Below are 27,861 nucleotides of genomic sequence, written 5' to 3'. Positions count from 1 at the left end.
CCTGATCCAGCAATGTGTAAGCCACTCCCAGATCCAAATCATTTTTCATAAAAAGCTGGACATGGTGCTTCTTAGCATTCTTATGCTTAACTTCATTTTTGGATCTTGCCTTTTATTCTTTGTTCTGCTTCCTTTTCCTCCTTTTCTTTGAAGGTATCTTTTCTGAGTCAGACCAAGACAATTGGTGACTAATCTAAAGAATATCACAGCACTTTTCAATTGCTTTGGTCTCTAAAATTCTGATTTTTATTGTTTTCTTTCTTTGTAGGAACAGTTCTTTTCTGCAAAGCCCTCAGCTGCAGATTGGATGCTTAAGTGGTAAAGAAAGCTTTGAAGAGACAGAAGAGCATATGGCCTTTAAACAGCCAGCTAGAGCTATTTCTGGGCTGCAACATACCATTCTAAGAGGCTGCTTTTTGGGAGGGACAGAAGCCAACAAGGTGAGGAAACCTGGCTCAAGAAAGCATGAGGTTTCCTTTTTAAAGTAAAATGCAGAGAGCCACATTCTGGCTCCAGTTAAGATCTCAACCAAGTTTATGGTATACCTTAGGGCTGTTGCCTAAAATGGCAATTTCCAATCCAAGAAGAATCATAACATGGCTGTTTATCATCAAGTCTAATCTTTATGTGTAACTCAAAACTGAGATAGCAAAATGAGAGGGGGGAAAAAAATTGACTTTCTCCTAATCTGAGCCATCTGTTCTCACTAGAAGTCAAGGATGGTACTGACTTCAGCCAGGCAGGATTTGTCTTGGGGAACTGACCCAGAGGGCAAATAAAAGCCAGTTTCTCTCTTCCTAAGTGCAATCACTTTGTATACAATCTGTTGTACAGCTGTTAGCAAAACAGCAACCAGCTTTTTGATAGCTGGTCTATTAAGTGATGGCTGTACGGCAGCTGTCCCAGTAACTGATGGTTATATGAAAATTACAGGCTTGGAGGGTAACTCAAATTCTAGCGCTAAATGAAACATCTACTTTTTATTCCAAGTGCACTTAGTGCTCCATTTTTACTTCCATGTGCCCCCAAGTGGATATATAGTTCAAAGCTGGGCAGGAATATCATAAAAGTCTAGAAAGTGTAATGATGCCTTGATTCTGAACCAAATGTTGTGCTGTGTGTAAACCATGACATTCACCCCAAGAGGACCAGAGTTTGCCTGCAGTTACATCTTATGCTACACAGCAATTAGTGGGGTTACACAGTTATGCAACCACAACTTAACCACGGACATTTTGAATGGGAAGTCAAAAAACTCTGTAGAGATATTGCCACTGATTGCCTCATTTCTGCTAGACCCCTGCTTTAATTCCTCTTGCAATCACGGCCTAAGCATGCAAATAGAGGTTTTTTCTCTGTTCTTGTTATAATCATCACATTAGCAAATATTAGCTATGACACAGTGATGAAGAAAATATCCAGGATTTTCAGAAGCAAAATGCCAGAAAGGAGCAGAGAAGCACGTATATTGTGACATACCTCTTCTCTTACTAGCAGGGCTGAACACTGCAGTGGGACGCCCATCATCTTGTGAGGGTTCCAGGTCACTGAGTTAGCCCTGGGACAGAAAACCACATGAAACTCAGACATTGTACTATGTGATGAAACCCCAGAGGCATTTAGAAATAGTTAGAATAATACCAAACATGTAGCAATACTCACTTTTTTCTTTTTCTGAGCAAGCAAAGCTGAAAATAATCATGGCTGATATTAGGAAAGCAATGCCTTCACAGGGGACTAATCCACTCCAGTTGGCTTTTGGATGACAATCCTGGCAATTTACCACAGGATAATTGTTCTATCCACTAAATTTAATCAGTGTTAAACTTTCTGGGGAGTCATATATACTTTACAAATACAGGGCAAACTTCCTAAAAACACCCACTTGACTGATGAACATCCTAAAATTGCACAGTCAATTAAAGACGCAGATAGGAAGCTGGCAACCTAGCAGGTCTCCCTCCCTCTGATTCCAGTTTCAGCAAGATTTTAGTAATTTGCTCACACAGGCATTTTTAAAAATTCCTTGAAATACTTCTGGGTATCACTAAGTCTCTGAGTAACCTGGAAAACCTGGCCCCAAGTAATTTTCCTTTTTGCTCTGATGGTGGCAAAATTTCGTAATTTTTGCTTGGCTACAGCAAGTCACACAGCTACCATAATATGCACGGAACTGACCCATCTTGCCAGAAAAGAGTCTGATCCTGCCTCCCTTCAGTACACATGTGTTGGAAAAACTGCTGTCAGTTTAGGTTTGGGGAACAAACAGAGAACTGACACAACACGGTCTAGAGAAGAGGCAGTTGGGACTGTGGTGAGGGCTGAATGGAAGGTTGTCCAGTTGTTTATTATTTTAATTTTGTGTTATGCTTGACTGGTTGTTTTCTAATTAATATTGTTACATAAGATGAATTAGCTGATAAATGTATATATTTGTATCCTATTGGGCAAGCTGTCAAGGATGCATAGTGCTTGTGATTTCATCTAGTGCAGCAATTTGTATTTTTGGCATAAATCAGTCAACTGAGGCATGTGGAAACTTAAAGGACCCAGGACATACTTGCAGGTAACACTGATGTGAACAGAGGTGAGCATGTTAGAATCTAGCAGTGTTTTCCTTTGCAGGACTTGGAGACAGTGCTACAGGTTTATGCACCTCCTGCCAAATTGCTTCTACTCCTTTAAGGCAAGCAAATTCAAAATTCACATGGACATCAGGTAGTACTTCTGTGCTTTCTTCTTTGCTATTTAAATGGGACTGTGCAAGTGCCTGATGCAAAATCTGTAGGGAACAGGCAACATCTGGCCATTTGGCTTGGCTTTTTGAGTACTTGGCAGCTTTTAATCAGCTCAGTCATCTGATTACAACACCAAAGCTAACGATTCCAAGCATCCACTCAGGTCTATGAATTTCCCTTGATATGATACTTTTTAATTTCATTTGTGCCTATGCAAAATCAGACAGAAATTCTTTAAGAGACCTCTAAGTAACAATAATGGTATGCATTTTCTCAAGAAAAAGGATTACTTACTGACAACAGCCAGATGTGAATTATGGTCACTTATTTACCTAATTACATACCAATTGCACACAGAAAAATAATTAATTATGTAAAATAAAAATCCAACATTTTTCATTTGTTATCAGTTATTTTAGGCTTCTGTCATCAGTATGTGTTTGAAGAAATTGCTGACCAAGACAAACAGCAAAGTAAAAAAATCTACAGGAATCCACAGATGTTTTCCAAAAGCATCTCATGTTTGCCCAAATAACAGAGCACCAAGAACCTACGTGATTTTTTGGCTGTGGGTCAAGGATAGGAAAAAAAGGAGTATTTTTCCTTTAGAGATTTCAAATGGATGACAGGAGAGATTCATGACTGGAAGAATTTGGTCCTGAGCCATCACTAAATACAGACTGATGCAATCACTGACCAGCCACAGCCCCCAGAAGGATGCCCAGACTCTCTATGGGAGCACTCACTCACTGCACACATGCTTTTCTCACCTGTAGCTGTCAACCCCTGCCTGAGCCTCTGGATGGGGGACACCAAACTGGAACTCCTGATGTTGGCCAGACCTATCTTCTCCATACTGGGGGCTTGTGCTTCCTTCAGGGCGCCTTCGAGCACCTTGATATCTGCCATGGAGGACTGGAGGGCATGGTAAGGACAGTCCTGCAACTCGTCCTGCCTGTGACAGGAGTATTTCTGCTGGACTGTTACCAGAAGGATGTGAATACTCAGAGCACAGTGTGCTGCAGTAAATGTTCCCTTTCCTAACAGCTTCAGTTCTTTTCTACTCAGACCTGTGATGACTCCGTTATCTACCATGAAACAGAAAGGTCCATAAAAGGCCTGCTCTAAAGGTTCCCACACTTAAGATCTGGACAAACTGAAATGAGTTGCTGTGTCCAGCAAGCAAAGGAACAGCATTCAAAATAACAAATTTCCTTAATTCACTGCCAAATATATTGAGATCGTGCTTATCAAAGCACTCAATAACATTCAGTGGAGTTCTGGATCTAAAGCATACTATGTGGAAAATGCTCCAAAGTAAATTTAACCTGAACTTATTCCAGCACAATTTGGGCAGCAATTTGGGAGGCAAACACTTTGTTTCATACTCTGCCATCACAGGCAACAAGGCAGATTCTGCTAACTTGCTGGATATTTGGATATATGTCCCTTTAATGTATGGTGTGTAAGTCTGGAGTGCTGTAGGCAGTCTTAACTAAATCAAATTTATAAAATCGTTGGCTGCTTTCCAAATTTTGCATGAGAGATGCATGAGAAAAGAGCTGAATCATCAAGGTATCTTCCTAAACTCCAGGATCAGGATGAGGAAGTTGTTTGTAATTTTAATCGGCAAGGAACAGAAATTTGATTTAGTGACAAAGAAGGAGGAAGGGAGTAATGATTTACTCTCAAACATCATGAACTTCAGGAAATACAGAAATGAGAGTGACTCCACCTAGCCAAGTGTACTGCCTCTGGAAAGTGGACTAAATAGGTGACTGGGAAGAATTCAAAACAGGGCAAGCACCTATGAACTTTCTCAAAATACTTTCTGAGCTTCCCTCATTCATGGCTCACAGAAACCCTGAACAGTCTTTGTCTTTCCTTGAATGTAGATAAATCTTAACATCCTATGGAAAGGATTTCCACTGCTTAACAAAATGATTCTGAGTAACCAGCTGTTTTTAACTTTAAGCTCAGTCCTTCCAGCCTGGACTAGCATCACTTACGTTCATCTGCATTATTGGCAATATTTATGAGCTCAGGACTACAATCATGTATATATCCAGGCACAGATTTACTGAGAAGACATCAATAACACAGTCTGGAGAGGGCTATTCTCTCCGGAAGTGACAGAGCAGGACATGTCCTAACTGCAGGTCCATCCATGTTTTATACTTAAAACCTCGGCATACAAGACCTACAAGATTCACTTCTTAAAATGAAATTGCTAATTCATGTTAGATGCTGAATCAAAGAACACTGCAGAAACTACTCTGGACCTCTGAATGTATGGTGGAAGAACAGAGAAACAAGCACGGAATGTCTGCTGTTTATACTCCAAGACGAATTGCCACAATACTGTAGCACAAAGGCAATCAGCAATACTGCTGCAACTGGAAGGACAGTTTATGTGATTTCTCCCTACTGTATCTTGGAGATAACATTGATCCTTTATTTTTACAGGCATTGCTATGGTAATCATAAGTATGGTAAAATGCATTTAATGAATGTCTTTTATTGATACTAATAAATCATACCTTTCGATGCCATTTAACTTCCATTTGTGTTTCCTTGACATCAGGAGCCCACCACCCCATGCTCCCTGGAAGGCAAGACACATTTTCTTAATGAGAGCTCTGCTTTCCTCTGTGATGACATCTGTGCATTCCCATCAGTTTGGGACCCTTTTTATCTTGCTTATGTGGCACATTCCAAAATGACCAAGCAGATGGAGCCTGAGGCATGAGCTGTGCTAACAATTTTCTTCCAGTATCTTAGAAGCAGCGGTTAATAGCCCCTAATCCAGGTGCCCACCCTTACCATCTGCAAACCCCTCACTTGCCCCTCTGACACCAGCACATCGGGTTGCCCATGCTGTGATTAACTACTTGCAGAGCTGCTCCTGGGTCAGCTGCCTTTTCTCTTGTAGTAAGAAACCAGGCTGAGATCTCAGCTGCTCTGGGGGATTTTCATCATATTTTGGACCCATTACTGCTTGCCCTCTACTCATTTGCTTTCCTCACAGAGATCTGGTACAAGCAGGCATTTCATGTGACTGAGAAGTATTTAAGGTAAATACAAATTGTTCCTTTGAGTTATACTGATTTTGGCTGACACAGTAATGCAAAATCAAGACTGCAAAATCTATGGGAAGTCAATTACCAAGCGTTTTTGGAGAAAGGACTTGGAAAAATGACATAGAAGATTTTCGAGGCTGAAAGATGATCCTTCAGAAACATTTCTTGGCAAGAGTCTGGATAAAGCTAAGTAGCCAATCTGATAAACTTCCCTAGCACTTGCATTAACCTGATCAGCAATTTGCAGTACTTTATTCCAGACAAATGTAGCCTTTTCCTTATGTATTTATTTTGCAGCTGCTGCGGAAGCTGAGCCAGTACTCAGTACGCTTCTTATGTATTTCTTTACTAATGGCATTTTAAGATAAAGCTGAAAGCCAAAAGCACTCAAACTAGGTCATCTTAAATGCCCCAGTTGCTACAACTACAGTCACAGCTCCCAAAATATCCCTCTGACCTGAGCCTTTCAGAGGAGTGGGAAGTCAGTGCTTGGATGTTAAGACTTAATTTCAGGAACTAAATACAATGGGTTTTGTACAAGATTATGCCCTTCAAAATGAATAAGTTAATGCTAATACACCTTGTAATCCAGCCCTCCATGTGTGATCGAACTTACATCCACGTGCATCCAGATTTTGTATTTCTTGCAGATGTCTGCAATAGCTATGAGAGGATCAAATGCCCCATACACTGTTGTCCCAGCTGTGGCACTCACCAGAAAAGGAACAAATCCCTGCAAGAAAGCAGAGAGATGTTATACCTGTTCAGAGTACTGCAGCCCCCTCATCCTGCAGGAGCCTCAGCTCCCCTTGTGGGGCCCCCACAGTGACCCCACAAGCGTCTCCCAGAGGACATCCCTGCTATTTTACACTGATTTTCTCAAAGTTTAGATGCCAGGGATATTATAGTTTCTACCTTAAGGTGGCAGCAAACTTCCAAACCAGCATCCTCCATTTATTAGAATGCATGAGACAGGTAAGGGCTCAACAGAACAATTCTCCTTCACACCACCTGCCTGAAACAAAAAAGTCTGCACTGCAGGATGTCACATAAACAAACCTCAACCAGGCACCATGGTGAGACAAGCATTTCTTCTGGACCATGCCCTGAGCTGCATTGCAATTACCCCAGTGAGTGTCTGGACATGCGGTGCCTGCCCCAGTTCTGTCAGTGGGAACACCTTGTCTGAGGGTGTCTCCTGGGGCAGTGGTCAGGGAAGGTGTGGGGCTTGCCTCCAGCCCCATCCCTCATGCAGAGCAGGGAGACAGCTCTTTGAAGGTAAAACCAGCAGCCTTCACAGAGAATCTCTTGGATTCCCTCTGCTAAATGCTGTGCCTCACAGTAGAGCACTCACCAGCCATCACTTCTGCACTATGAGGTCTGGGGTCTGCGAAAATTTATACCAGCGTTTCATTTAAATTTCATTTGTAGTTACATTGATTTCATAATGAGTACTTAGAGGTCAAGAGTAGCTACTTTTTTTTGCAGAACTGGGGGTTCAAACCATCAAAAAAGTCCAAACTTCCTTCTGCAACAGTCAGTAGATTTGAGTGGCACTCTAATGTCGTTTTGCCTCATTTTTTTATATCCTGTATTGCTTTTCTTGGAAAAAAATGTGCTTTTAATGAAGATTTGTGCTATTAATCAGCTTTGACTGCTGTGTGTCTAGTGACTATAAATGTTGAAAAGTGCAGGGCTGAGTTCACTGCATACTTTAAACTGATGTTTTAATTCTAGCTTCTATTAGTGAACACATACAAAAGTGTGTGCATTTTTAGAGATATGTGGATTTTAGTTTACCTTCCACTGATTTGGTGAGTCTGTGAGAAGTATTTTCAATCCATTAGAATACAACAAATTCCCCAAAATGATTACACTGGTTTTGACAATATTCAGCTGAGAAACTGCATCATAGGCTGATGAGGAGGAGGATGTTATGCAGAAAAACATATAAAAAGAAAGCCAAATAGCTCATGGATATTATAAAGTAGCTCTAAACCTATTTTCTCAGCAACTCTTGCCTCAGTAATTGGCAGGCTACATTTCTGAGAAATAAATCAAACTTAATGGGCAAGGCTGTGTTGTTTTACCAAGGAAAGCAAATGACTGGCTTTACCATTCTTTGTGTTTTTTTCTTCTTTGGAAGCAGAAAAGCTGGTAAACTTACTTTTTGTTTGGCTTCAACAATTCTTCTTTCAAGGTCTGATGGGATCATTTTCCCTCTGGAGCAAGAGAGAGTGATATCAGTAACTTGATCTTGAAATCAACTTTTGCTGTTACTTCTTCATTTAATAGGAAACCCAGAAGGTGCAAAGTGACTTTTTTGCCCAAGAGTTATGCTGCATTGAAGAGCACAGAAAGACTCTGTCCATTAGTCTGAGTTGACTAATTATTTGGTCAATATATTTGCAACAATATGGTGATGGTAACTGAGAGAAAGTATCTCATGGACACCCCATTAAAGACTGATGCTGCGCCGTGGAGCCTCTTGGTCCTGTTTGCAGTTACAGTCCTGGGAATAAGCTTCAGGTTCCCAGGGAGAGGCTCAGTCCAGCCTCCCAGGAAGTTTGCTGGTTGCCAAACGCCATGGTCCTCTCTCAGCAGGCACAGAAAATGCCAGCTGAGCTGCACGGCCTTGAGCAGTGCAACTCAGCTGTGCTGTCAGCAGCTGTCTCTGCGTTCCCTTCCCAGGGACGAACTCGTTTCAAAGTGACTTTTCCATGGTTTAGTGAGTAACATGTTTGCATTTGCTTGAAGCAGGGTGTGAGAAGCTGCCAGTCTAGACTCGCTATATTCACTGTCAGGCTCTCAGACTGTATTTGCAACACTGCTGGTATGAACCACCTACTTCAGATTCAGACTCAGTTGTGTAAGGCTTGAAGGCTAATTTAGAAATCCTGTAAATTAACTAGGTGCAAGATAAAACAGTGCTGATACTGAATATCGAGACTAAGGTTTTCTTTGCTTTAGACACAAGCAAGTCTATAAAGGAAGAGGCAGTATGAATACCATCAATACAAACATGGTAGATTCCCATATTAGAGAACTAAAATCTTCACTGACTTTAAATGTTGTACATTTAGACTGATACAAATTTTTAAAGACTTTTCCAGATTTTTTCTTTCACTAGGCCCTCACCTCCTGCTGCTATAAAAAAAGAACAACCTTTATTAAAGTTCAAAATGAGGTTACATGGAACCTAAAAAACCCATTAGTTTTAGTTTCATTTTGCATAAAAACGCTTGAACTGTTTTCATGGCATTTGGATGCATGTCCTTCCTTTTAATGATTAATTTATTGTAATAAGATGCTGTTGGCTTTTTAAGTTTTCATCCTTACATATCCTACAATAAGATGGTAATAATGTCAGTAGAAATGGGTTTGTACTGCTGACTTTTTTGGCAAAATCTCTCCCACATATTCAAAACACTGAAATACTGAAAGAATAACTAAAAATAAAAAGCTCTACAAATCTAAAAATTGGCCCTGATTTTTCTTGCAGAAGTGCAAGGAATGTCTAAAGAGTATTCAGCTCCTTGTGAGTTCCTCCCAGACACATGTACGTGTTCAGAGAAAAGCAGTAGTAGTCTTATCCTCAAAAAGTGTTCCTGGGATTGTTAGATGAATAAAGAAAATAAAACCATGTCAAAGGAGGACAATGGGTTCCTCCTCATCTAAACATAATTTTGATGTTGGTCTTTAATAGTTTCTGATTTAGTGAGCTTATGCATAGAAACATGCACAGAACTGGGCAGATGCTTTCACTGCCCAAATTCTATTACCAAAGAAAGTGATTATCCAGCCCCTGGTCACATCAAGTAGATGCAGGGATTTATGGCCAGGAGAGTCAGTACCCAAGCAGTGTCAAGGTTTACCAGCTAAACCAGGTAAACTTGCAGGTGTGGGTCAGAATGGGTAAGAGCTAAACCAGGTAAACTTGGCAGGTGTGGGTCAGAATGGGTAAGAGCCACTAGGAAGTATGCTTGGTCATACTGAAAACGTCAAAAAGGTATCCAGGTGCTCCTTCACCCTTCCACAGGCCCACATCTTCACAGAGGGTCTTCTCAACCACACCAGCCCCCATCCTGTGCAAACAATTTGCTCTGTCCCTGTGGTGTCTGTGAGACACACAGTAATCCTGCTGTTTACTTCAGTGTGGGCAGGCTAACCATGGTCTTCACAGAAAATCATCACACTGAATTCACACAAGAAGAAAAGGAAGACGTGACTTTATTGATCCACATCCATCCTTAGTGAATAGAAACAACTGGGGATTTATTTTGATGTGTATTGGTTGTTTTGACGTCATTAAATCCCCTTCAAGGTGTGTTCAGTCTTTTGTTAATAAAGAGACAATAAGACCATAAGTCAATATGAGGCGCTGTGATTAGAACTGTAAATTGCTTACTTGATGCTTGTTTTTTAATGTGGGAGCAGGGCAGTTTGATGAAAGACCTTCCATTTCTGCTAGAGACATAATTAATTCAACACCTTGTAACAATGAGGGACTCAAATAGCATTTTCTATTGAAAAGACTCTCAGAATCCATAAGAACTGTTCTATTATTTTTTGTCCCACAGATGTTTTCCCTAAAATTGAAAATTTTTATCAGAACATGTTGATTTTGTTAATATATTTTGCTTTCTCAAAATGGGTTTTCACAGAGAATCAGAACCTTTTATTTGGCTGGGTTAAGCAAGAAGTTATCTACCACCCTTTTTTGGAGCCTGTGTGACCTGCAGATTAGTGGCCTCCTTTGCTGTTGGTTTCCAGGGACCATCATCCTCCTCAGCCTATACTTCCCACAATGCTGCCAAAATCCTTCTCTTTACGTCCTATCACAAACATGTCTGTATCAAGGGCACAGAGGGAAATGTAATCCAGCTGAGAGAGATGGGGGGGCACGAAGTAACAGAATTACATTAGCAAATGCTCCTAAATATTTTATTCCTATGGAAGGCCCACTTCAGCTCATTTTAATGGATCAAAATGTGAGAGTCTGATTTGACCAAAACAAGCTTCCTCCTGGTTTCTTAGCACAAAATGTAAAGAATGATGTTAGTTTGATATCCTGTTTGATATCAAATGAAAGAAATGAGAGAAAAGAAAGAAAGAAAGAAAAAAAAATATCAGAAATCTCTGAGGAAAGGAACTTTTAAGATTTTTTATGAACTCCAAAAATGGACCCATAAAGAAGCTACTAACAGAGACAGTTCCTCAAGTGAGATAAATTAGTGTAGAGCAGCTGAAGATGGCAGTGTTATGACAAATTATACCAACTGCTGACCAGATCCTACATGTTGTCTCTGAGCTGAGCACCTGGTGATCCTCTCTTATGCACCACAAAAAGAGTTGTATTTGACATCTTTACTTACCTTTCATCACATCTAATCAAAATCACACTATCTGTACCAATACCCAAGGCCGCAGCTCCTTTCTTCACAGAAAAGTGACTCTGAAAAAATACATTTATTATTATTTATTGGTTTTATTATTTCTTATCTAATTTAATATAAAACACTACCCTCTTGCAAGCCTTTCAGCAAGAAGTCCCACAAGGCAGTAATTCCATTCAGAGCCCTTTTGGAAATTGATCACTGTAATTTGAGGCTTCAAAGCCAGTCACTACCATGAACTGGAGAAACAGCAATCACTCTAATCTGGGTTTACTCCTGGAATATTACATACACAATTGTGGTTGATGCTGGACCCTGATGCATACCTGCAGCTTCTATTGCTTGTACATATTCAGCTATGAGCTTGAGTTACTGAAACAAAACAGTCTTCCCTAGAGAAGTCATTTAGTTTGTGATGTCCAGAGTCATGTGCTACAATGTATCTTCTGCCCAAATAATATACTGAGAGAAATTAAGATAGGAAGCCTAATTGTGATCTCATGCCAGTGAAAGCCAGTAATAACTCCTACTAATAAACAGAGCTACTGAAGTTTAAGATCAGAATAGGGCTATTATTATTATTATAGTAAGATTATTAGTTAATCTGTATGTACAAAATAAAATGTGGAAGTTACATACTGGAGTGCAAGTCGGCCTAATTTTCTCTCGCTCATAGGACTTGGCTCCCGAGTCAGTATTGATTTACAATTCTAAATTAAATCCCAGTGATTATGATAATGCAAAAGTTTTATATCAAATTATAGCCCCAAGAATCTGATTTTGTATTAACTCAAACCGAGCTGTTAACAATATTGTCCGAAGTAATTTTAACTACAGATTATTAAACATTAAAAAAATGGAAATTCTTTAGGTGTACTACAGTACCATTAGCTTAGGATGTAACACTATAAAAAAGATCCAGAAGATAAAAATCTAGCAAGAGCCTTTTTAAGTGTCCAGAGTATTAAAGAAGAAAGGAAGACCGAGTTTGCAGAAGATCACAAAGCAGAAAAGTAATCACTATTGCTTTGCCAAGGGAGTACTTGCAAGTAGCAGAGAGCTATAAGGAAAGAGACTGGCACAGCAGTGCCACACAGTTACACACATGGGCTTCCCTTAAAGGCCATGAGGGCACAGATTCACCACATAAGAAAGGCCTCTATACATAATGAACTCTTTGAAAATTACAGGCCAACTTAATGAAAGAGGAAGAAGAGTAGAAGAACTGCAACATGTATGTCCAGCTTAAGAAGCAAAAAACCTCTGTGTTTTAAAAATTGCTCAGGGAGGAGTTTTCATTGAGTCTTGACTGCTATGGTTAAGATTGCTATGGTTAAGAGTTTCTAGTACAAATTCCTTTTTTTATACACCTGTGTCTCACCATTTTGGCTGAAATTCTTGAAGTTTTCATGATGTCTGCTGACTTTTTCAATAGCCAGACATTTCGAAGGATTTTAGATTGCTCTTGAGTCATGTTTCACTGATGATATATGGACAATTTGAAAATACTTGCTCAAGTAAATATTTTTCATACTACATTTATTTTTTAAATGCACTAGGTTGGTACAGCTTTTCCCTGTGGGATATGGCTGTAGGGTACCAACAACATGTATTGAGCAGCCACTGAACAAGTTGCCTAGATGTAAAATCAGTTTTTGAAGTCCTAGTACAGCAAACCACCCCAGTCCCTGAACTAAGCACACTCTGAAATGTAAGCATACACACAGTGGACTGACTCTTGCATAAACTGATGATAAATGAAATGCATATTCATCACTTAGATGAGCTACAGGGGATTTGTGCCTGTGTTTTAAGTGTTCTGCTGTCCTAGACTGGGTTCCTTGCAGCTAGCCTAACCAAGATGACACCATAAAGTAGTAAAGGGTGCTGGTTTGGAGTGGGTGCTGAATGACCTCAGGAGAAGAAGTTTCTACCCCTTCTCTCTGAACAAAGTCCTGTGATAGCTGCTGTGAGAATGGGAAGGGTACAGCATCTGCAGCCACCAGCACTCCGGACACTGCAGATGTTTAACACCCTGACACTGTCCAGCCTATTAAAGCCACTGGTCACTGGTATGTTCATCTCAGAGTGGGAGTTTGCTCTGTTGTTTTTCTAGCTGGGAGTCACAAGGAGCTAGGAAGTACTTAGACTCTGAACATCACAGCTCAGCCATCACACTGACATTTTTCATGGCATGTTATTTACTTCCCAAAACTGAATTTTTGACCACACGCACTTCCATGAGTTTCATCAGCTTCACTAAATTCAGTGGACTTTTCCCCAGCACAAACGCACTGTAGATGAATGCTTCGATCATGACCAATCCACAAACCTCTAAACATGGAAGATACAAAAGTCTGTTCCCAGCCCTGTGGGCCTCCCTGAGCCCTATGGGGCAGCAGTGCAACTTCGTGAGAGTGGGGAGAAAAAGAGGCCATGGAATGGCTATTGGCAGGAGGAGGTTTATAAAAAATTCTCAAGTTTAGAAAGTATCTTGGAACTTCGCAAAAATTCAAAACAGAGCAAAAATATTGCCAGCATGACAGTTCACTGATATGCTATATGATGATAGAATTGAATTAATGTACTTTAAAAAATGTAACCTGTTTTTTGTTAATGTATTACACAAACTGATGTACACATACTGGGCAGTGTAAATATATAAATACAGGTAGAGATTTAGGAATGAAGAGTCACAGATATATTTCACTGGGGTTTGAGTCAATGACATTACATTACAGTAGTTTTGCTCCCTACTCCACACTAGTTAAAAAAGATTTATTATTGCAATTTGTTTTTCTACTAGAAAACAGAACTATTCAAAGTGCCTGAAAGAGAAAAGACAAATTTAAATGATCTACTGTGAGGAAGAAAATTAAGCCCATGTGCTTAAAGGCATCTACTGGAATATGGCCAAGCTCAGCTGCCTTGCTAAGAAGTCCCATGGCACTGCTAAAAGAGCACTGGGGAAAAAAAATCAATGTAGTGCTGATAGCTCAGTTGCCTGAAGGCTTTTTACAGACTGAAGGGAATTCAGTGGTCAGGAACCAAAACTGGTTTAGGGATAAACTGGGAAGAAATACAGAAGTCTGTGCACAGAAGGGCAAATGCAATTACAATTTCTAAACAAACTCTGAATATGAAATGGCTCGATTTGTGTATACAGTCACAGATATATGACTGCTGTTATGTTTTCATGTTTCAGGGCAACACCACAGGAATTAATCCAAGTGCTCGAGAGGCTCTGAAAGACCCAGGTTGAAAGCAAAATAGAAAAAAATACAGTTGTAGGAGCAAAGAAAACTTTCACAATGATAAATATTAAACTTTGGTTTAATATTCCCATGATGGTGCTGAAAATTTGGTTGCCTGTGTAATATAATGGTAAACACAGAAAACTATAAAGGTCAAACAGATGAAAAGGTTTGCAGAAATAAACCTGATCAGACAGAACTATTTACAGATGATTTAACTGGGCTAACAAGGAAGGACATTAAATGTGACCTCTTTGCAAATACCAGGGCTACAGACTTTTCAGCCACACCAAGAAGGCAGCTTGAACACCATCTTTCACAGCACAGCTGTTTAAGAGTTATGTGGATCTGAAGTCTTATGCTGGGAGAACCAGGGAACAAAGGGAGGACAGGCACAGACTGCCTGATGCCAGTCCTGAAGGAAAAGCCAGACTTGAAGACGCTGGAAGGTCTGGAGTTTCACCACTGTCCTGGGCTTGCCAGAGAGAGGAGGATGCATAGGTGGGAATGGGCTGTCACTTCAGCTGCCTGGCTTCCTCCCTCCCTCTCTTCATGCACTGCAAAGGGTGCATGGAAGACTGCAAATACACCCCCAGTAGAGAGGAACCTAATTTCCCTATGGAAAGAAATGTGGTAAAACTTAGCGGTGAAGGAGAAGTTACGGATATTAGTGACTAAGAGCATATTAATGGCCAGAAAAAAAAACCAACCTGGTGATTCTGAGCCAGGGGAATTTTCCCTTTATCTGTAATTTCAAATGCTGTTAGGTATAGGTTTGTTCCCCAGATAGCCATTTTTACATGGTTAGCTTTGTAAGGTAGAGACAGCGTAAATGTACTACAAGTGCAATAATGAATAGGCCCTCTGAAAAATGGAAGAATTAGAATAATTAAAAATGTTATGATCTGAAAAGCACGGCATTGTTATCTAAAGTGCTTCAATATACAGATGCTTCTATTTTTATAGCTTGCCTAATTACTTGCTCATCATCTGGCATGGTTGAAGCTGTCAGGAAAAACCATCCAAATGCCATGAGCCCCATAGGGCATGGCTGTTTTTTCAGATTGCTGTTTCTGCTAGCTTACATAAATCCAGAGTGACACGAGCTTTGTGGAGGTGGCTTATCAGTAACCAGTTCCCAAATGCTGAGCAAGCTAAGCTGTCCTGCAGTTGAGTTGAACCTCCCCCGAGGTCTGTCACTGGCAGCCTGGTGCCCAATAGATCTGGACCCCCAGCCTCACCCCATCATCTATTCACCAGCAAAGAAGGTGAACACACTTTCCTCTTCACCTCTCCCGGGCTTTAAGCATTGTGGAATCCCTGGATGTGTAGGTTGGGCTACTTCTCTCTTAATAATCTAAAAATGTGTGGCTGGTCCAGGCTTGCTGTTTGGGCTCCCTCAAAAGCGGGGAAGAAAAGGTACCTCCAGAAGGCACTACATCTCTAAGGCTTTGGCACCTGTTCTAAACTTAAGATGAATTGTCTTCTGCTGATCTTCCTCTATTTATTGGCTGTAAAAAGTGTATAGACTCAGATTAAATGTTTACACTTAAGGTGATTAACGTTAAGCAACATGAATTCTATCTTTATCATCTAATTTCAAGCTACAGCTTCTCCTTCAATTACCTACAAGAAGAGCATAGTGTGTCCTATCCAAATTTTAAATTCACTGTAATGAGAGCTATATTTGCTGTGGTTTCATTTACCTACTGCTATTCAGTTTTTAGAATTATTTGTTTGTAGCAGGAGAGAAATGAGGATATTAATGTTTCTGAACATACTAGTATATACATCTTTGGCATTTTTGAAACACACAACTTCATGCTGTTTTTCTAATCGGCAAGACTCATTCATTTTTTTTTCCAGTGCAGATAGTTTTGCAGTGTTTTATGTGGTAAGAAATGTTGCACTGAGTTCAGGAGGATACTGTGGCAGTGTAAAAGCAACAAGATATTGACCAGATGAAGGGTTAGACCCAAATGATGCACTTCTCCTTAAAGACAGACTGCCCTAGAGCACTACTTTCTGGAAAATGGTTTTACTTTGATTTGAATGGTGCTACTTGACTTAAGTTGTTCCCCAAATAAGACCAAATTTTCACTGTTTCCCCCTGGCTTCAAATACCAAAAAAAAAATTTTCTAGTTATTATGCAATAAGTAATGCAAAGAAAAAAATATGTGAATCCATCAGTTTCATTTTAAGTTTCCTTAGGTGGAAACAAATCTAATTCCTACTTACTCTGTACGCCCAGAGTGTAACTTACAGCTTTGTAATCTATGCTACCAAATAGAAAACAGGACTTCCAGGCTCCTCAAATCTTTCTCTGGAAGCAGCACCACACACAACACCCATTGGACTGCTTCTTGCAGGGGGCAGTTCTGCAAAGTGTCTCTTAAATTGCAGGGACAGAGGGCAACACTATGTATCATGGAAATGGTAGACTTGGTTCTACACAGAAACCAATCCAAAACCTTTCATAGCCTGTGTGAAATGGCCTAGCAAGCTACAGACATGGAACTCACTTTTAAATTTCCTTCTGCATCAACACTAAGAAGCTTCATGGTAGGTTTCTGAAACTGTTCAGATAAAAACTTCCCAAAGCCACTCTTCTCCCACAGATACTGGAATAGTTTGACACATCCCTTGCATCTAATGGGACTTATCCACACGGGGAAAGCAGCATGCAAGAAGCTGAAGAGGTGATTTATTGCTAACTGCCTCCTCTGATCTAGCTTCTGTGTGGATGCTGAGAGCACTATTGCTGGGAGGGTGCTTCCCTACCTCCCCAGACAAGACACCTCTCCCTGTGCTCACCCAGAGGATGAGGTCCCTCCAAGTATGTGTGTTCAGCTGTCTACAAAGCTGATACCTGGAGAGCAGGTACCAGCTGGTACATGCCAGAGCTGCACTCCTAGTGAAGTCTCCAGCAGCAGCTACTTCAACACAAGAGCAGTGCAGATGGGGGGATGACAAGGGCAAGGAGAGCCTCTTCTATGTCCTCTGTGGTTTCTAACTGGGTGAAGAGGTCCCTTATTGTCCGATCGGACTCAATCACCTGCTAGTTCTTACTCTGCATTTCCTTTTCCAAATCTATGACAAGGAATAGTGTTGCTACTCCCTTGCTGAGCACCTGACAAAATGTTCCTTCCTAGGGGGCTTCTAGATGAGTGGGAAAGTAAGAAAGCTGTTGTGGACTACGTGAGAACAGTCTTGCTGGGTTGGAGAACAGAAAAGATGAAAACATTTCTAGATCTTTCCAATTTTAATTCTTTTTTCATTCTCTGAACTATGGATTGAGCCCACACAGTCCCTAATTAATCATGAAGTCCACAGAAATTCTGCAAGTCTCTTTAAGCTATTTTCCTACTATCACTTAAAAGGCCAAAAAGCTGTTTTGTAACTTGAACCCTCTCTACAGCTAAACTTCTCCTCTGCACACTTTTTCTCCTCAGGGCAGCATGACTCTGCCCTTTTGCCTGCTAGGTGTAATCCCTGCTCCATATTATTCCCAGCTGCTACTGGATACTCTTTAAGACAGTGCTGGTTGGGCAGGTCAAAATCACAACAGGGAATGGGTTAAAATTTAACAGGTCTTGCCTCATAGATAAATGGAACAACTAAAATATTCTGAGAAGGCAGCTATCCCTTTCAGCAGCTTTATCCATGCTGAAAAAGGGATGGACTCCTCTGAACAATTACAGCAGCCCAAAGCTGATATACTGGAACACAGGAGGAGGCCTTCACTTCAGATTTTTCATTGTGTTTGAAATGATAGACTGAAATAGGTTTTTACAACTGGCATCCATCACTATTTCCCCTCTGAATCAAGGTCTCTTGCATCATCTTGCATCGTGTGCAGTCCAGAACAGCTGCCATGAAGGACATCACTGCTCCTGCACCAGTGCAAATGAAAGAAGACTGATGATATCCTGATGAACACAGAGGACTGAATTAAATCCTGAGTCCAAGTGCATCTCAGTGAAATTAAACCTGTGGAAGACCGACCCAAGTAGTTGCAGGGTACTTCACCATCACTGGTGAAACAGAATCAAACAGAAGCAGAGTGTGCTAAGTTGTGGCTTGGAGAAGATTTGCTGGCTGGGAACATGCACAGTTGGAACAGTCATATAACCCATTTTAGGCACCAAACGTAGGTTGCATATGTAAGGAGGCTCTTTATAGTCAGTGCACGGAAGTAGGTGAATCCCTCCCAAAGGTGATTAAGAACATTTAAATTAAGGAATATTTAGGTTCCTAATTTGGATGCTCTGAGTTTCTCTCCAGAGGTGCCTCTCTTCACTGGTTGTGCAGAGAGCGAGGATCCTAATTTTGAAACATGATGCACTTCTAAATTAGGGAGTTAATTACTTAAAAGCTGTGAATTACTCCTCCCTTCCCTTCTCCCCCACTGGCAGCTGAACCTATCACGGCATCAGACTGAGTCCAGATTCTGACTACAGCAATAGTGGTGGCAACTGTGACACAACTTCATTCATTTATAGAGAAGGAAGCTCTAGACTGGTAGTAATGAAAATAGTCTCATCTGGGATGCTGAAATTCTTGGCTGAGAATTGCTGATATTGAAATCTCTGCATCTGACTGAAAATTTCAAAATCAAAATCTCCGAGTTTCTAAATATATACAGTTACTTTAAACTTTGTTTACTATCACACCATGTGTGCAGAACATGGGGAAATGATACTATGGATCTGCTGCTCCAGCTGGACCCCTACAAATTTATGGGGCCTGATCCCTACAAATCTATTGGGCCTGAATTCTTAAAGAGCTGGCTGAAGTCATCACAAAGCCTCTCTCACTGATTTTTGAGTGGTCTTGGGAATCCAGAGAGGTTGCAGCTGACTGGAAGCTGAGGAATGTCATCCCAATTTCCAAGAAGGAGGACTGTGGAAACTACAGGTCTATTAGTTTCACTTCAGTACCTAGTAAATTCACAGAAAAGATTATTTTGGGAAGTACTGAAACACAACACCTGGAGCACAAGGCAGTAATTGGTCACAGCCAGCATGGCTTCATGAGGAGAAAAGCCCTGCTTGTCAAACCTGATTTCCTTCTACAGGGTAGAAGGGTAACCCACCGAGCTGATCTAGGAAAGCCTAGGATGTAACCTTTTTGGACTTCAGCAAAGTTTTTGATACCGTGTCTCACAGTGTCCTTCTGGACAAAGCATCCAGCTCACAGCTGGATAACCCTGTTACATGATGGGTGAGCAACTGATCAGGGGTCAGGCACTAAGAGTTACACTGAATGGGGTGACAGGGCTCCATCCTCTGCCCTGCACTCTTCAACAACTTCATTAATGACTTGGACCCAGGACTGGAAGGGATACTAGGTAAGTTTGCTGATGACACTAAACTGGGGAGTGCTATTGACTCCCTCAAGGGCAGAGAGGTCCTGCAGAGAGACCACAACCATTCAGAGAGCTGGGAAATCACCAACCATATAAAGATTGACAGGGACAAGCTCAGTATTCTGCACCTGGGATGGGGCAACCCTGGTTATGTGCATAGACTGGGGACTGTAGGGAAGTGCCATGTAAAGGGACCTGGGGGTCCTGGTCCATGGCAGGTTGAACATGAGCCAGCAGTGCCCTGGCAGCCAGGAGGGCCAAGTGTGTCCTGGGGGGCATCAGGCACAGCATCACCAGCCGGGCAAGGGAGGGGATTGTCCCACTCTTCTCTGGGGTGCCCTCTCCTTGGATTTTATGTGCAGTTCTGGGTGCCAAAATACAAAAAAGACATTGAGCTGTTAGAGAGTGTCCAAAGAAGGCCCCCAAGGATGGTGAACGGTCTGGAGGGGAAGCCGTATGAGGAGTGGCCAAGGCCTCTTGGTTTGTCCAGCCTGGAGAAGAGGAGACTGAGGCGAGACCTCACTGTAACCTTCAACAACCTCATAAGAGGAGGCAGAGGGGCAGGTACCAAACTCTTCACTCTTGTGATCAGTGACAGGACATGAGGGAGAGCATGAAGCTGAGTGAAGGGAGGCTTAAGTTGGATATCTGGAAAAGGTTCTTCACCCAGAAAGTGGCTGAGCACTGCAACAGGCTCTCCAGGAAAATGGTCACAGCACCAAGCCTGACAGAGTTCAAGAAACTTTTGGACAATGCTCTCAGGCACATGGTGTGATTCTTGGGGTGTCCTGCCCAGGATCAGGAGCTGGACTTGATGATCCTGATGGGTCCCTTCCAACTCAGAGTGTTCTATGATTCTAAGATTCTACCGTCTGCTTGTACCATGGCCACTATCTTACAAGAGTATCCAATTGTGCAGAGAGAAACCTCAGTCAGGCCGAGGAGTCTAAAAGTAGGTACATCATCAGCATGATGTGATAATGAAACAAATGACATTTGCATATCTTAAGTGTCTGTTCAGGTCCTGCATGACACTTCCTATCTTAAAAAGGATTGTACTTCTAAGCCTCCGTAATTACTGTAACAGCTTCTGCTGTTTTGAGGGTTAAACCATGATCCCATATCTTTTGGGTAACTAAGGGTTAAAGGGTCCTGTCTTCACACACAGTGTGGTTTCTTAACTTCTCTACAAGATGGGAACATACTTTATAAAAAGCTTGATTGAGGAAGGAACAAAACTACAATTTCAAGATGCTTTTAAAAGGTAATGGATTTCAGATGCTGTCCTATGAATTCTCTAGTATATTTGATTTTTGAATGTTTAATTTGCTAAGGGAACTTCTTCTTCCCTGGCATGAAAACACAATTATTAAAGCTCATTTCATTATTTCAAGACTGATAGCACAATTTGGGTCATTGTTTAACACTCCATCACTATGAAAACGATGAAATTCTCTAATGATTAATAGGATTTGTTACTTTAAATAATCATGCTGAAACTTATTTTCCCGATTTAGGCTTGCCACTTCCATATGAATAATGTATCCCTAGCTGTGCATCCAGCTTTGGAAAGTTGCTACTCATCCATAGACTGTCCTCTTTAACTGCTATGGGGACAAATATTCTGCAATGTGGAGCCCACAGCTGTGTATCGCATCTCATCCCTTCCTGCTCCTATGAAAAGCATCCTCAGAGAGATTTCCTCCTGCACTTTTCTGATGAATTTTTAGGGTATTTTGTTCTACATACTTGTATAGAATGGAAACACATTCTATGGTAAGTCTAAAAAGGCACCAGGAGGACATTGTTACCTAACATGGACAGTATCCTGCTGAGCTTCGGCCACGAATGAGTCCTTTCTGGCTGAGCCCACACAGCTGGAGAGAAATCTAGAAGTGGACAATGAAGCCTGAAAACAGCTCACAGCCCCTTCTGGGGATAACCCTTCCTCTTTTCTTTCCTCCTGCGCCCACATTCTCCACTTCAAGCTACAAGGAGTTTTAAATGGTCATAAAGCCAAAAACAACCCCTGCAGTAGAGACTTCTGTATGGTACAAAGAGCAAAGAACTCTCTCATGAGGACTACTCCTGTTTCTCTTGTGCCCACCTCCCCTCGCCTCTGGCACTGCCAGGTCCTGGCGGTGTCTGTGATGAACCCCCATGTGCTGAAGCTTTTGCTAACAGGCAGAAACTCACAGTGAAGCCCAGTTGCCCAACAAATATTGCAGCTGCTCTGCTGTACACACACACAGCACTGCCATACCACTGTCTTCATGTATGTTATCACCTTCTCATTAAATAACAGCAGGATTGGTTTCAGATGGAAAGATTTTGACTCAAAAGAATTTTCTGCTGCCCCAGAGTGACCCAAACAGATGACATTCCTCACAGAAAGTGCTGAAGCCCAATGATGAGCTGTCCTCATTTGATGTGGTTCTTACCACTCACATCTACACTTATATGAACACAGGTGAGAGCAAAGAAATGGCAGTGGTTTGTAGAGACTGCTCCCCCTGGATTTCAGCCTCAGAGAAGTGCAGAGGTCATCCATCTATATGTCAAAAAGCCAGACTCTTCCCATGCTTTTATTCCCAGTGAAGGAATAACAGAAATGAAGACAGTTGACAAACTGCTGTTCAGCTATTTTCTTCATCATAAATTCGTACAAGCAGATGTAACAGATAGGAAAAAACAGAAAAACATACATGTTCTGATGTGAAGGCAACCAGTCTGGGAATAGCTGCCATTCCTTTTTCTTTAACTTCTGGGAACATCTTGAAACGTGCAATCAACATAGCATACATGTTAGATATGGCACCACCTGGAGTCCACAGTAATATACTGTTACTTTTTCTATTCATTGTAATATCATTTCAGAACAAACAAGTCTTGCTATAGTTCTTCTAACTGTAATGCAAATGTCTCTGCCTCGTGGCAGAAACACAGATTCTTCTTCCTGATGCTCCTCACAGCTGGGCTGTGTAATAACAGGATCTACCACACACAAATAGCAACTTACGCAAAAAGTACCACTGCAGAAAATGACTGGGGCTTCCTTTCACCCTCACTCTAGCTACCATCCTTCCTTCAGCCCCCAGTCTTAGCTTTCCATATACCATCAACACATAATCCCCACTCTATTCCACCTCCTAAGCAGATGTCCCCATAAGGCAACTTCCTAAGGGATTTTCAAGTGCCACCTAATTTGTGCTCTCCTCTCCTAAATCAGGGTGGTGTTTCATTCCCCAGCTTTGAGCAAACCCACCCACTGAGACCCAACAGCCACTATCTTCTGGATAACTGGAGTGGGAGGAGGAAAGAGAAAGGGAAAAGGGTCATTCTAACAAATACTTTTCATTTTAATTGTCCTCTGATGGGAACAAGGGGAAAAGGTTAAATGTCCCTAACACTTGCCTTAAATCCACTGGCATACCTTGACTTAAAATAGCCATTTCAAGATGGATATTTTACCCAATTCAAGATGGGTATCAGATCGACAGCTCTGCAGTGGTCTGTCTTTCCTTTCTGAGATTTTTACAAACAGTCTCTGTGTCTACAGTGGAACAATGTTTGGCTTTACATTACTGCTGCATGAGCACTTTGGGAATATAATGCAGTACCTGAGGCAGAGGCTGAGAACTTCTACGTTTTTATGCACAAAAACACGTACACGGACAGACGTATACATGAAATCCATCAGGTTTATCCTGTGTGTATATATATATACACACAGAGAGATTGATTACATATTAATGTTTATGCACACATATTTATATAAAGCAAAGGTTTTAAATGAACAGGTCAAAATGCTGCTTGCCACTAAGGTAGAGTTCAACTATTGCAACATTCATCCATCTAAAAATAGAGTGAAGAGCACAAGATGTGCACCTCCAGAGGATAGTTCAGCTCATCCTATGGCAGCTGTTTGCGGTAGGTGGGACTTGCCCTGCAGATGCAGCTGCCCCTCTCCCTCAAATATATGGGAGCTGGTGTAACTAGCCCAGGATAGACACCCAATGCTTGGACAGCCAAAGTGAGATAAGATAAAATCTACCTTTTGAGAAGATGAAGGAAGCACTCTTGGGTATCTGTGCTGGCAAATTTAACACTGTTTTGACTTTTTAAAGATTTGGTTTAATCTCACTGGAGATAAATATACTGTTCCACAGCCCACACAGGCTGTGCCCTTCGTTTCTAATCAGTATCCTAGCTCTGCTCTTGCAGTGAGGTTGCCCTGCTCTGGGCTTTCCCTGACCTCACTGGCCCTCCTGTGAATCCAAAGGAAAATGCCACAGAAGAATGGCATTGCTGGCATACGGGTCAGTACAGATTGGGCTTTTTCTTCCCCTTTCAACTGTCTTGAGAGATATGAATGTATTTCTACACCTCTATTCAGAAATGACAAAACAAGAAATGGAGAGATTAAGTGGAAATGCTCAGGTACCTGTCCCTAAAAAGTGCATGCAACATTGCAAAAATGCATGAAATCATGCAACTGCTGCTATTGATGATTTAGGTGACTGAACCAAGTTGAAGTAATTTGGCCTATTTTGTCCAAAGTCATTGGCTCAGCGTCAAAAGAATCAAGACTGAAATGTTAAGTTTCAATACCAGGTTTTCCTATTAGTATTTATTGCTCAGTAGTTTAACCTCAAGTTTATTCATAAGCCTGCATTCTGGTTTTAATTTTGTAGTTGTGTTCACATCTGCAGTTAATTGCAGGTAACAAAACACACCAACAGAATTTGGAGAAAATAATCAGGCTTTTACGCTTTACATGTATTGATACTGTATATTTCATTCCAGAGAATGCAGAGAGAAAGAACCTTTCCTTTGCAATAGTAAGGTCTTCAGCTAAAGCCATGACAGATCGGATTGAGAAGACACCACAGAAATTCTTTTGATTATTTCCTAAAAAAGCAGAACCTGCATACTGAGTATTGCTGCCTTGAGAGAGTAAATCAGAAAGATGCACTTTGCACAAACCAGAAATTGCAGAGAAAGAAAGAATCAGAGGGGGCGGCCCTGCAAATGCCAGCGCAGGTACATGCCTGCCAGAGAGCCTGTCCCCACGCAGGTTTCAGCTTGATGAAGTGAGCCCTGACACACCAGCAACACCCTGGCCCAGTGCCAGGCAGCGCCTTTTGCAGCCCCAGCAGAGCAAGCAGTTCCTCCTGAGGCATATACCTTTCCTGACTCACACTATCTCTACCTGAGTTTGCCAGACTCTGACAGATCTGGTGTACACACTGAGCCTTTCACCCAGCCTGCTGCCGTGCCCAGCTCTGCCCTCCAGGGCTGGCTGGGCAGCATTATTATTGCTCTTCTCTCACCCTGCAGGCCCCTGACCAGCCCAGTGGGAAGGTGAGGAACCAAGACCAGCTGTACTGAGTCAGGTCAGGGTTAGTAACCAACCACTGTTCAGTTTCCAGAAGCTTTCACTTTGGTCCTGAGCTCGTGATACACATTTAGACACCTGGTGTGATGGAGGCCAAGGTTTTCAGCGGGATCTCTAAGCACCACAGCAAAAGCTGTCAGAGCTTTTGCTCTCAGTACTTTTTAAGTAAGAGCTCATCAAAAAGCAGTGTCAGTTCTTCTCATCTATTTCATCTGTGGAAAGGGCCAGAATAAAACTCCCCCACCACTTCCCACATGTGCATTCAGATGTGAGAAGCTGAAGATGATCCTTGCCTGACCTTCATGGCTTCAAAGAGCTGAATGTCCTGGGCTGCTATCAGTGAAGCCTTTCCTCTACTCAACAGTGCACTCTTTCTCTCTCCATTAGGTCAACTAACTTCTCTTCCAGAAAGGCTCCTTCTGCAACAGTTAACAGTCTGTTCTCTTTTGACAAGCCATGATATTATACCCAATGTAAATTCTTTCAGTATTTTGCAATTTAGTGAGATAGACAGGCCAAAATTTTTGGGCAATGAAATAACAGAGTCAGAGAAGAAGTGACAAAGAGTATAAACCAAAAGACTAAGTGGAATGATTAAAAAAATAAAAAAGTCTTAAGAATGTGTGTCAGTGATTTCTCTACACTAACTTTTTTGCCTTATTGACTTGCCCTGAAGGAACCAAGTTTCTAAGCCTTTAAGCACTCAGATTAACTAGCCACCCAAGTACCCCACTGAGCTAAACAGGTCAGCTTCATATGGAAAGCTAACAGCATGCTCTAATGCTGGCAGGGTCTTACTGACTCCACTACAACTGCTGGAAGGGATGGTACATCTTTCCCTGTTTGCTCCAATTTCCCCTGCGGTGATGGAGAGCTTTGTTGTGCTTCTTCCCTCCATTATTAATACAATAGTCTTTCTATTTCATGTAATCCATAAAAAGTGGGGGCAAAGCAAAACTGCAAGGCAAATGTCTCCTCTCATTATGTTTCCTATGTGCCAATACAGCTGCTCATCATGCAGTGCAATTTGCTCAAACAGACCCTCATAATCACATCCCTGAAATTCATAAACATGCAATACTTTATCTCAAAGAGGCCACTGGTGTTTACTAGCAAGCATCCTCTCAAACATGCATATTTAATTATATTTACTCTTTAGCTACAGGGGATGTCATATACCACAGTCTGAAAAATAGAGAAAGCTTGAAATGTCATGTACCAGGTGAAAATATCCCATCGCCACAGCCCCCTGGCCAGCCAACCATCTCTCTCATTTTCCTTAGTGTGACATATTCCAAAAGTACAAACACTGGAGCAATTTCATAGGTGAACCTGAAATGTAGTAATGTCCATATTTAATACTTTCATCTACAACACCAACACATCTTTTTCCAATATTACATTACATTATAGCCACAATATTCTTTATCTTATACTGGGTAGATTTCTGTTTCACAATACTTTCCACAGTCTTCCTTCTGATTTGACATCAAATGTCTAGAAGGAGAAATACAGAGAGCGCTTGAGAATATATTTCCACCCACTCCAGTGAAAAAAATCTTGCCCACCTCTCCCAGGTTCAAGGCTTTGCCCTTTATCCAAGAGACCTGGGTAGAGGCAGCCCTTTGCCTAGCACAAACCCATGTGCATGTCCAGAGGCACATGTCAGCAGTCCTACTCATAAAAACCAGACAGTGTGTGAAGCAAAGCAAGTACACAAAAATGCTTCCTAATCCCAAAGTGAAAAAACCCCACACTTTAAGTTCTGCGTCTCTTTCTTAGAGAGAGCAATGGCTTTGCCTGCTCTGGTACGGATTGTACATAAGCCCTCTACATGAATGCAACTGTTCACTTAGCACGCCTTTCATTTTACATATTTATGCATGCAAAATGCTAAACTGTATATATTTTTTGTGTGCTTTTGGGAGGTAGCAAAATCAATATCTTATCAGTATGATGAAATTTTATAAAAGACAGCCTACAGGACAATGTTGAAAGTCTTTCTGTAAAAAACTGTTGTAATAATTTAAAAAGCAGATAATTTTTTCCCCAGCAATTTTAACATACAATTATTCTTTCACTCAGATACAGCAACTAGTATTTTAGAGTATAACAGTGAAACTATATTAAATATCTATAGATTAAATTAAAAAATCTTCTACTTACATATTAGTATTTGCTGCTGATGTCAGCCAGTCTGCCGCCAATCCAACCATGTCCAATCCAGTTGAAAGTTGATTAAAATATCTAGGGTGCCCTGCATAAGATGGAAAATGTTATCAAAAGGTTGATGATTCTGAATGAAACTATTCAGTGCTGAACAGTATATTTACCTCCATATTTCTATGGAGAAGGAAGCGCTTTCAAGGTATGAAACAAAGCAAACAGCAGTAAATATATTTCTTGAAAAAGGCAAGATAATTTCTCTTCTTTCTCATTCCAAACTCAGTAAAATCAGAGTAATTACACTCAATGCGGAATAATGAATTCCAACACTCCCTATTAGCCTTTCAATATGCCTTGAAAATTAGCACATTGCTGCCTCACAAAAATAGCTGTTTGCTCCTGTTAGTGTGTCACATGTTGTCACGGGCTATGGTTTTGCCTGACTAGGTTTGAAAGGCAT

General features: G+C 41.3%; 1 protein-coding gene across 2 annotated transcripts in view; it reads right to left on the bottom strand.

The window, feature by feature from the left end:
* The window catches only part of GAD2 (glutamate decarboxylase 2), a 42,279-nt gene that overhangs the window by 7,119 nt on the left and 7,299 nt on the right, over nt 1-27,861 (bottom strand). For both annotated transcript variants that reach the window (XM_042043162.1, XM_042043161.1), the window contains 8 exons: nt 27,402-27,492; nt 26,455-26,567; nt 22,543-22,658; nt 11,194-11,273; nt 7,986-8,040; nt 6,435-6,551; nt 5,279-5,343; nt 1,480-1,558 (listed from right to left, as the gene is read on the bottom strand). In XM_042043162.1, the coding sequence (XP_041899096.1) occupies nt 1,480-1,558; nt 5,279-5,343; nt 6,435-6,551; nt 7,986-8,040; nt 11,194-11,273; nt 22,543-22,658; nt 26,455-26,567; nt 27,402-27,492 (716 nt within the window). The remainder of the gene's footprint in view (nt 1-1,479; nt 1,559-5,278; nt 5,344-6,434; nt 6,552-7,985; nt 8,041-11,193; nt 11,274-22,542; nt 22,659-26,454; nt 26,568-27,401; nt 27,493-27,861) is intronic.

Source organism: Corvus kubaryi, unplaced genomic scaffold (genome assembly GCF_017639235.1).
Source record: "Corvus kubaryi isolate FWS band 111438036 unplaced genomic scaffold, C.kubaryi_AGA036_p1.0 37398, whole genome shotgun sequence".
NCBI lineage: Eukaryota > Metazoa > Chordata > Aves > Passeriformes > Corvidae > Corvus > Corvus kubaryi.
This window is presented reverse-complemented; position numbering and strand designations above follow the sequence as displayed.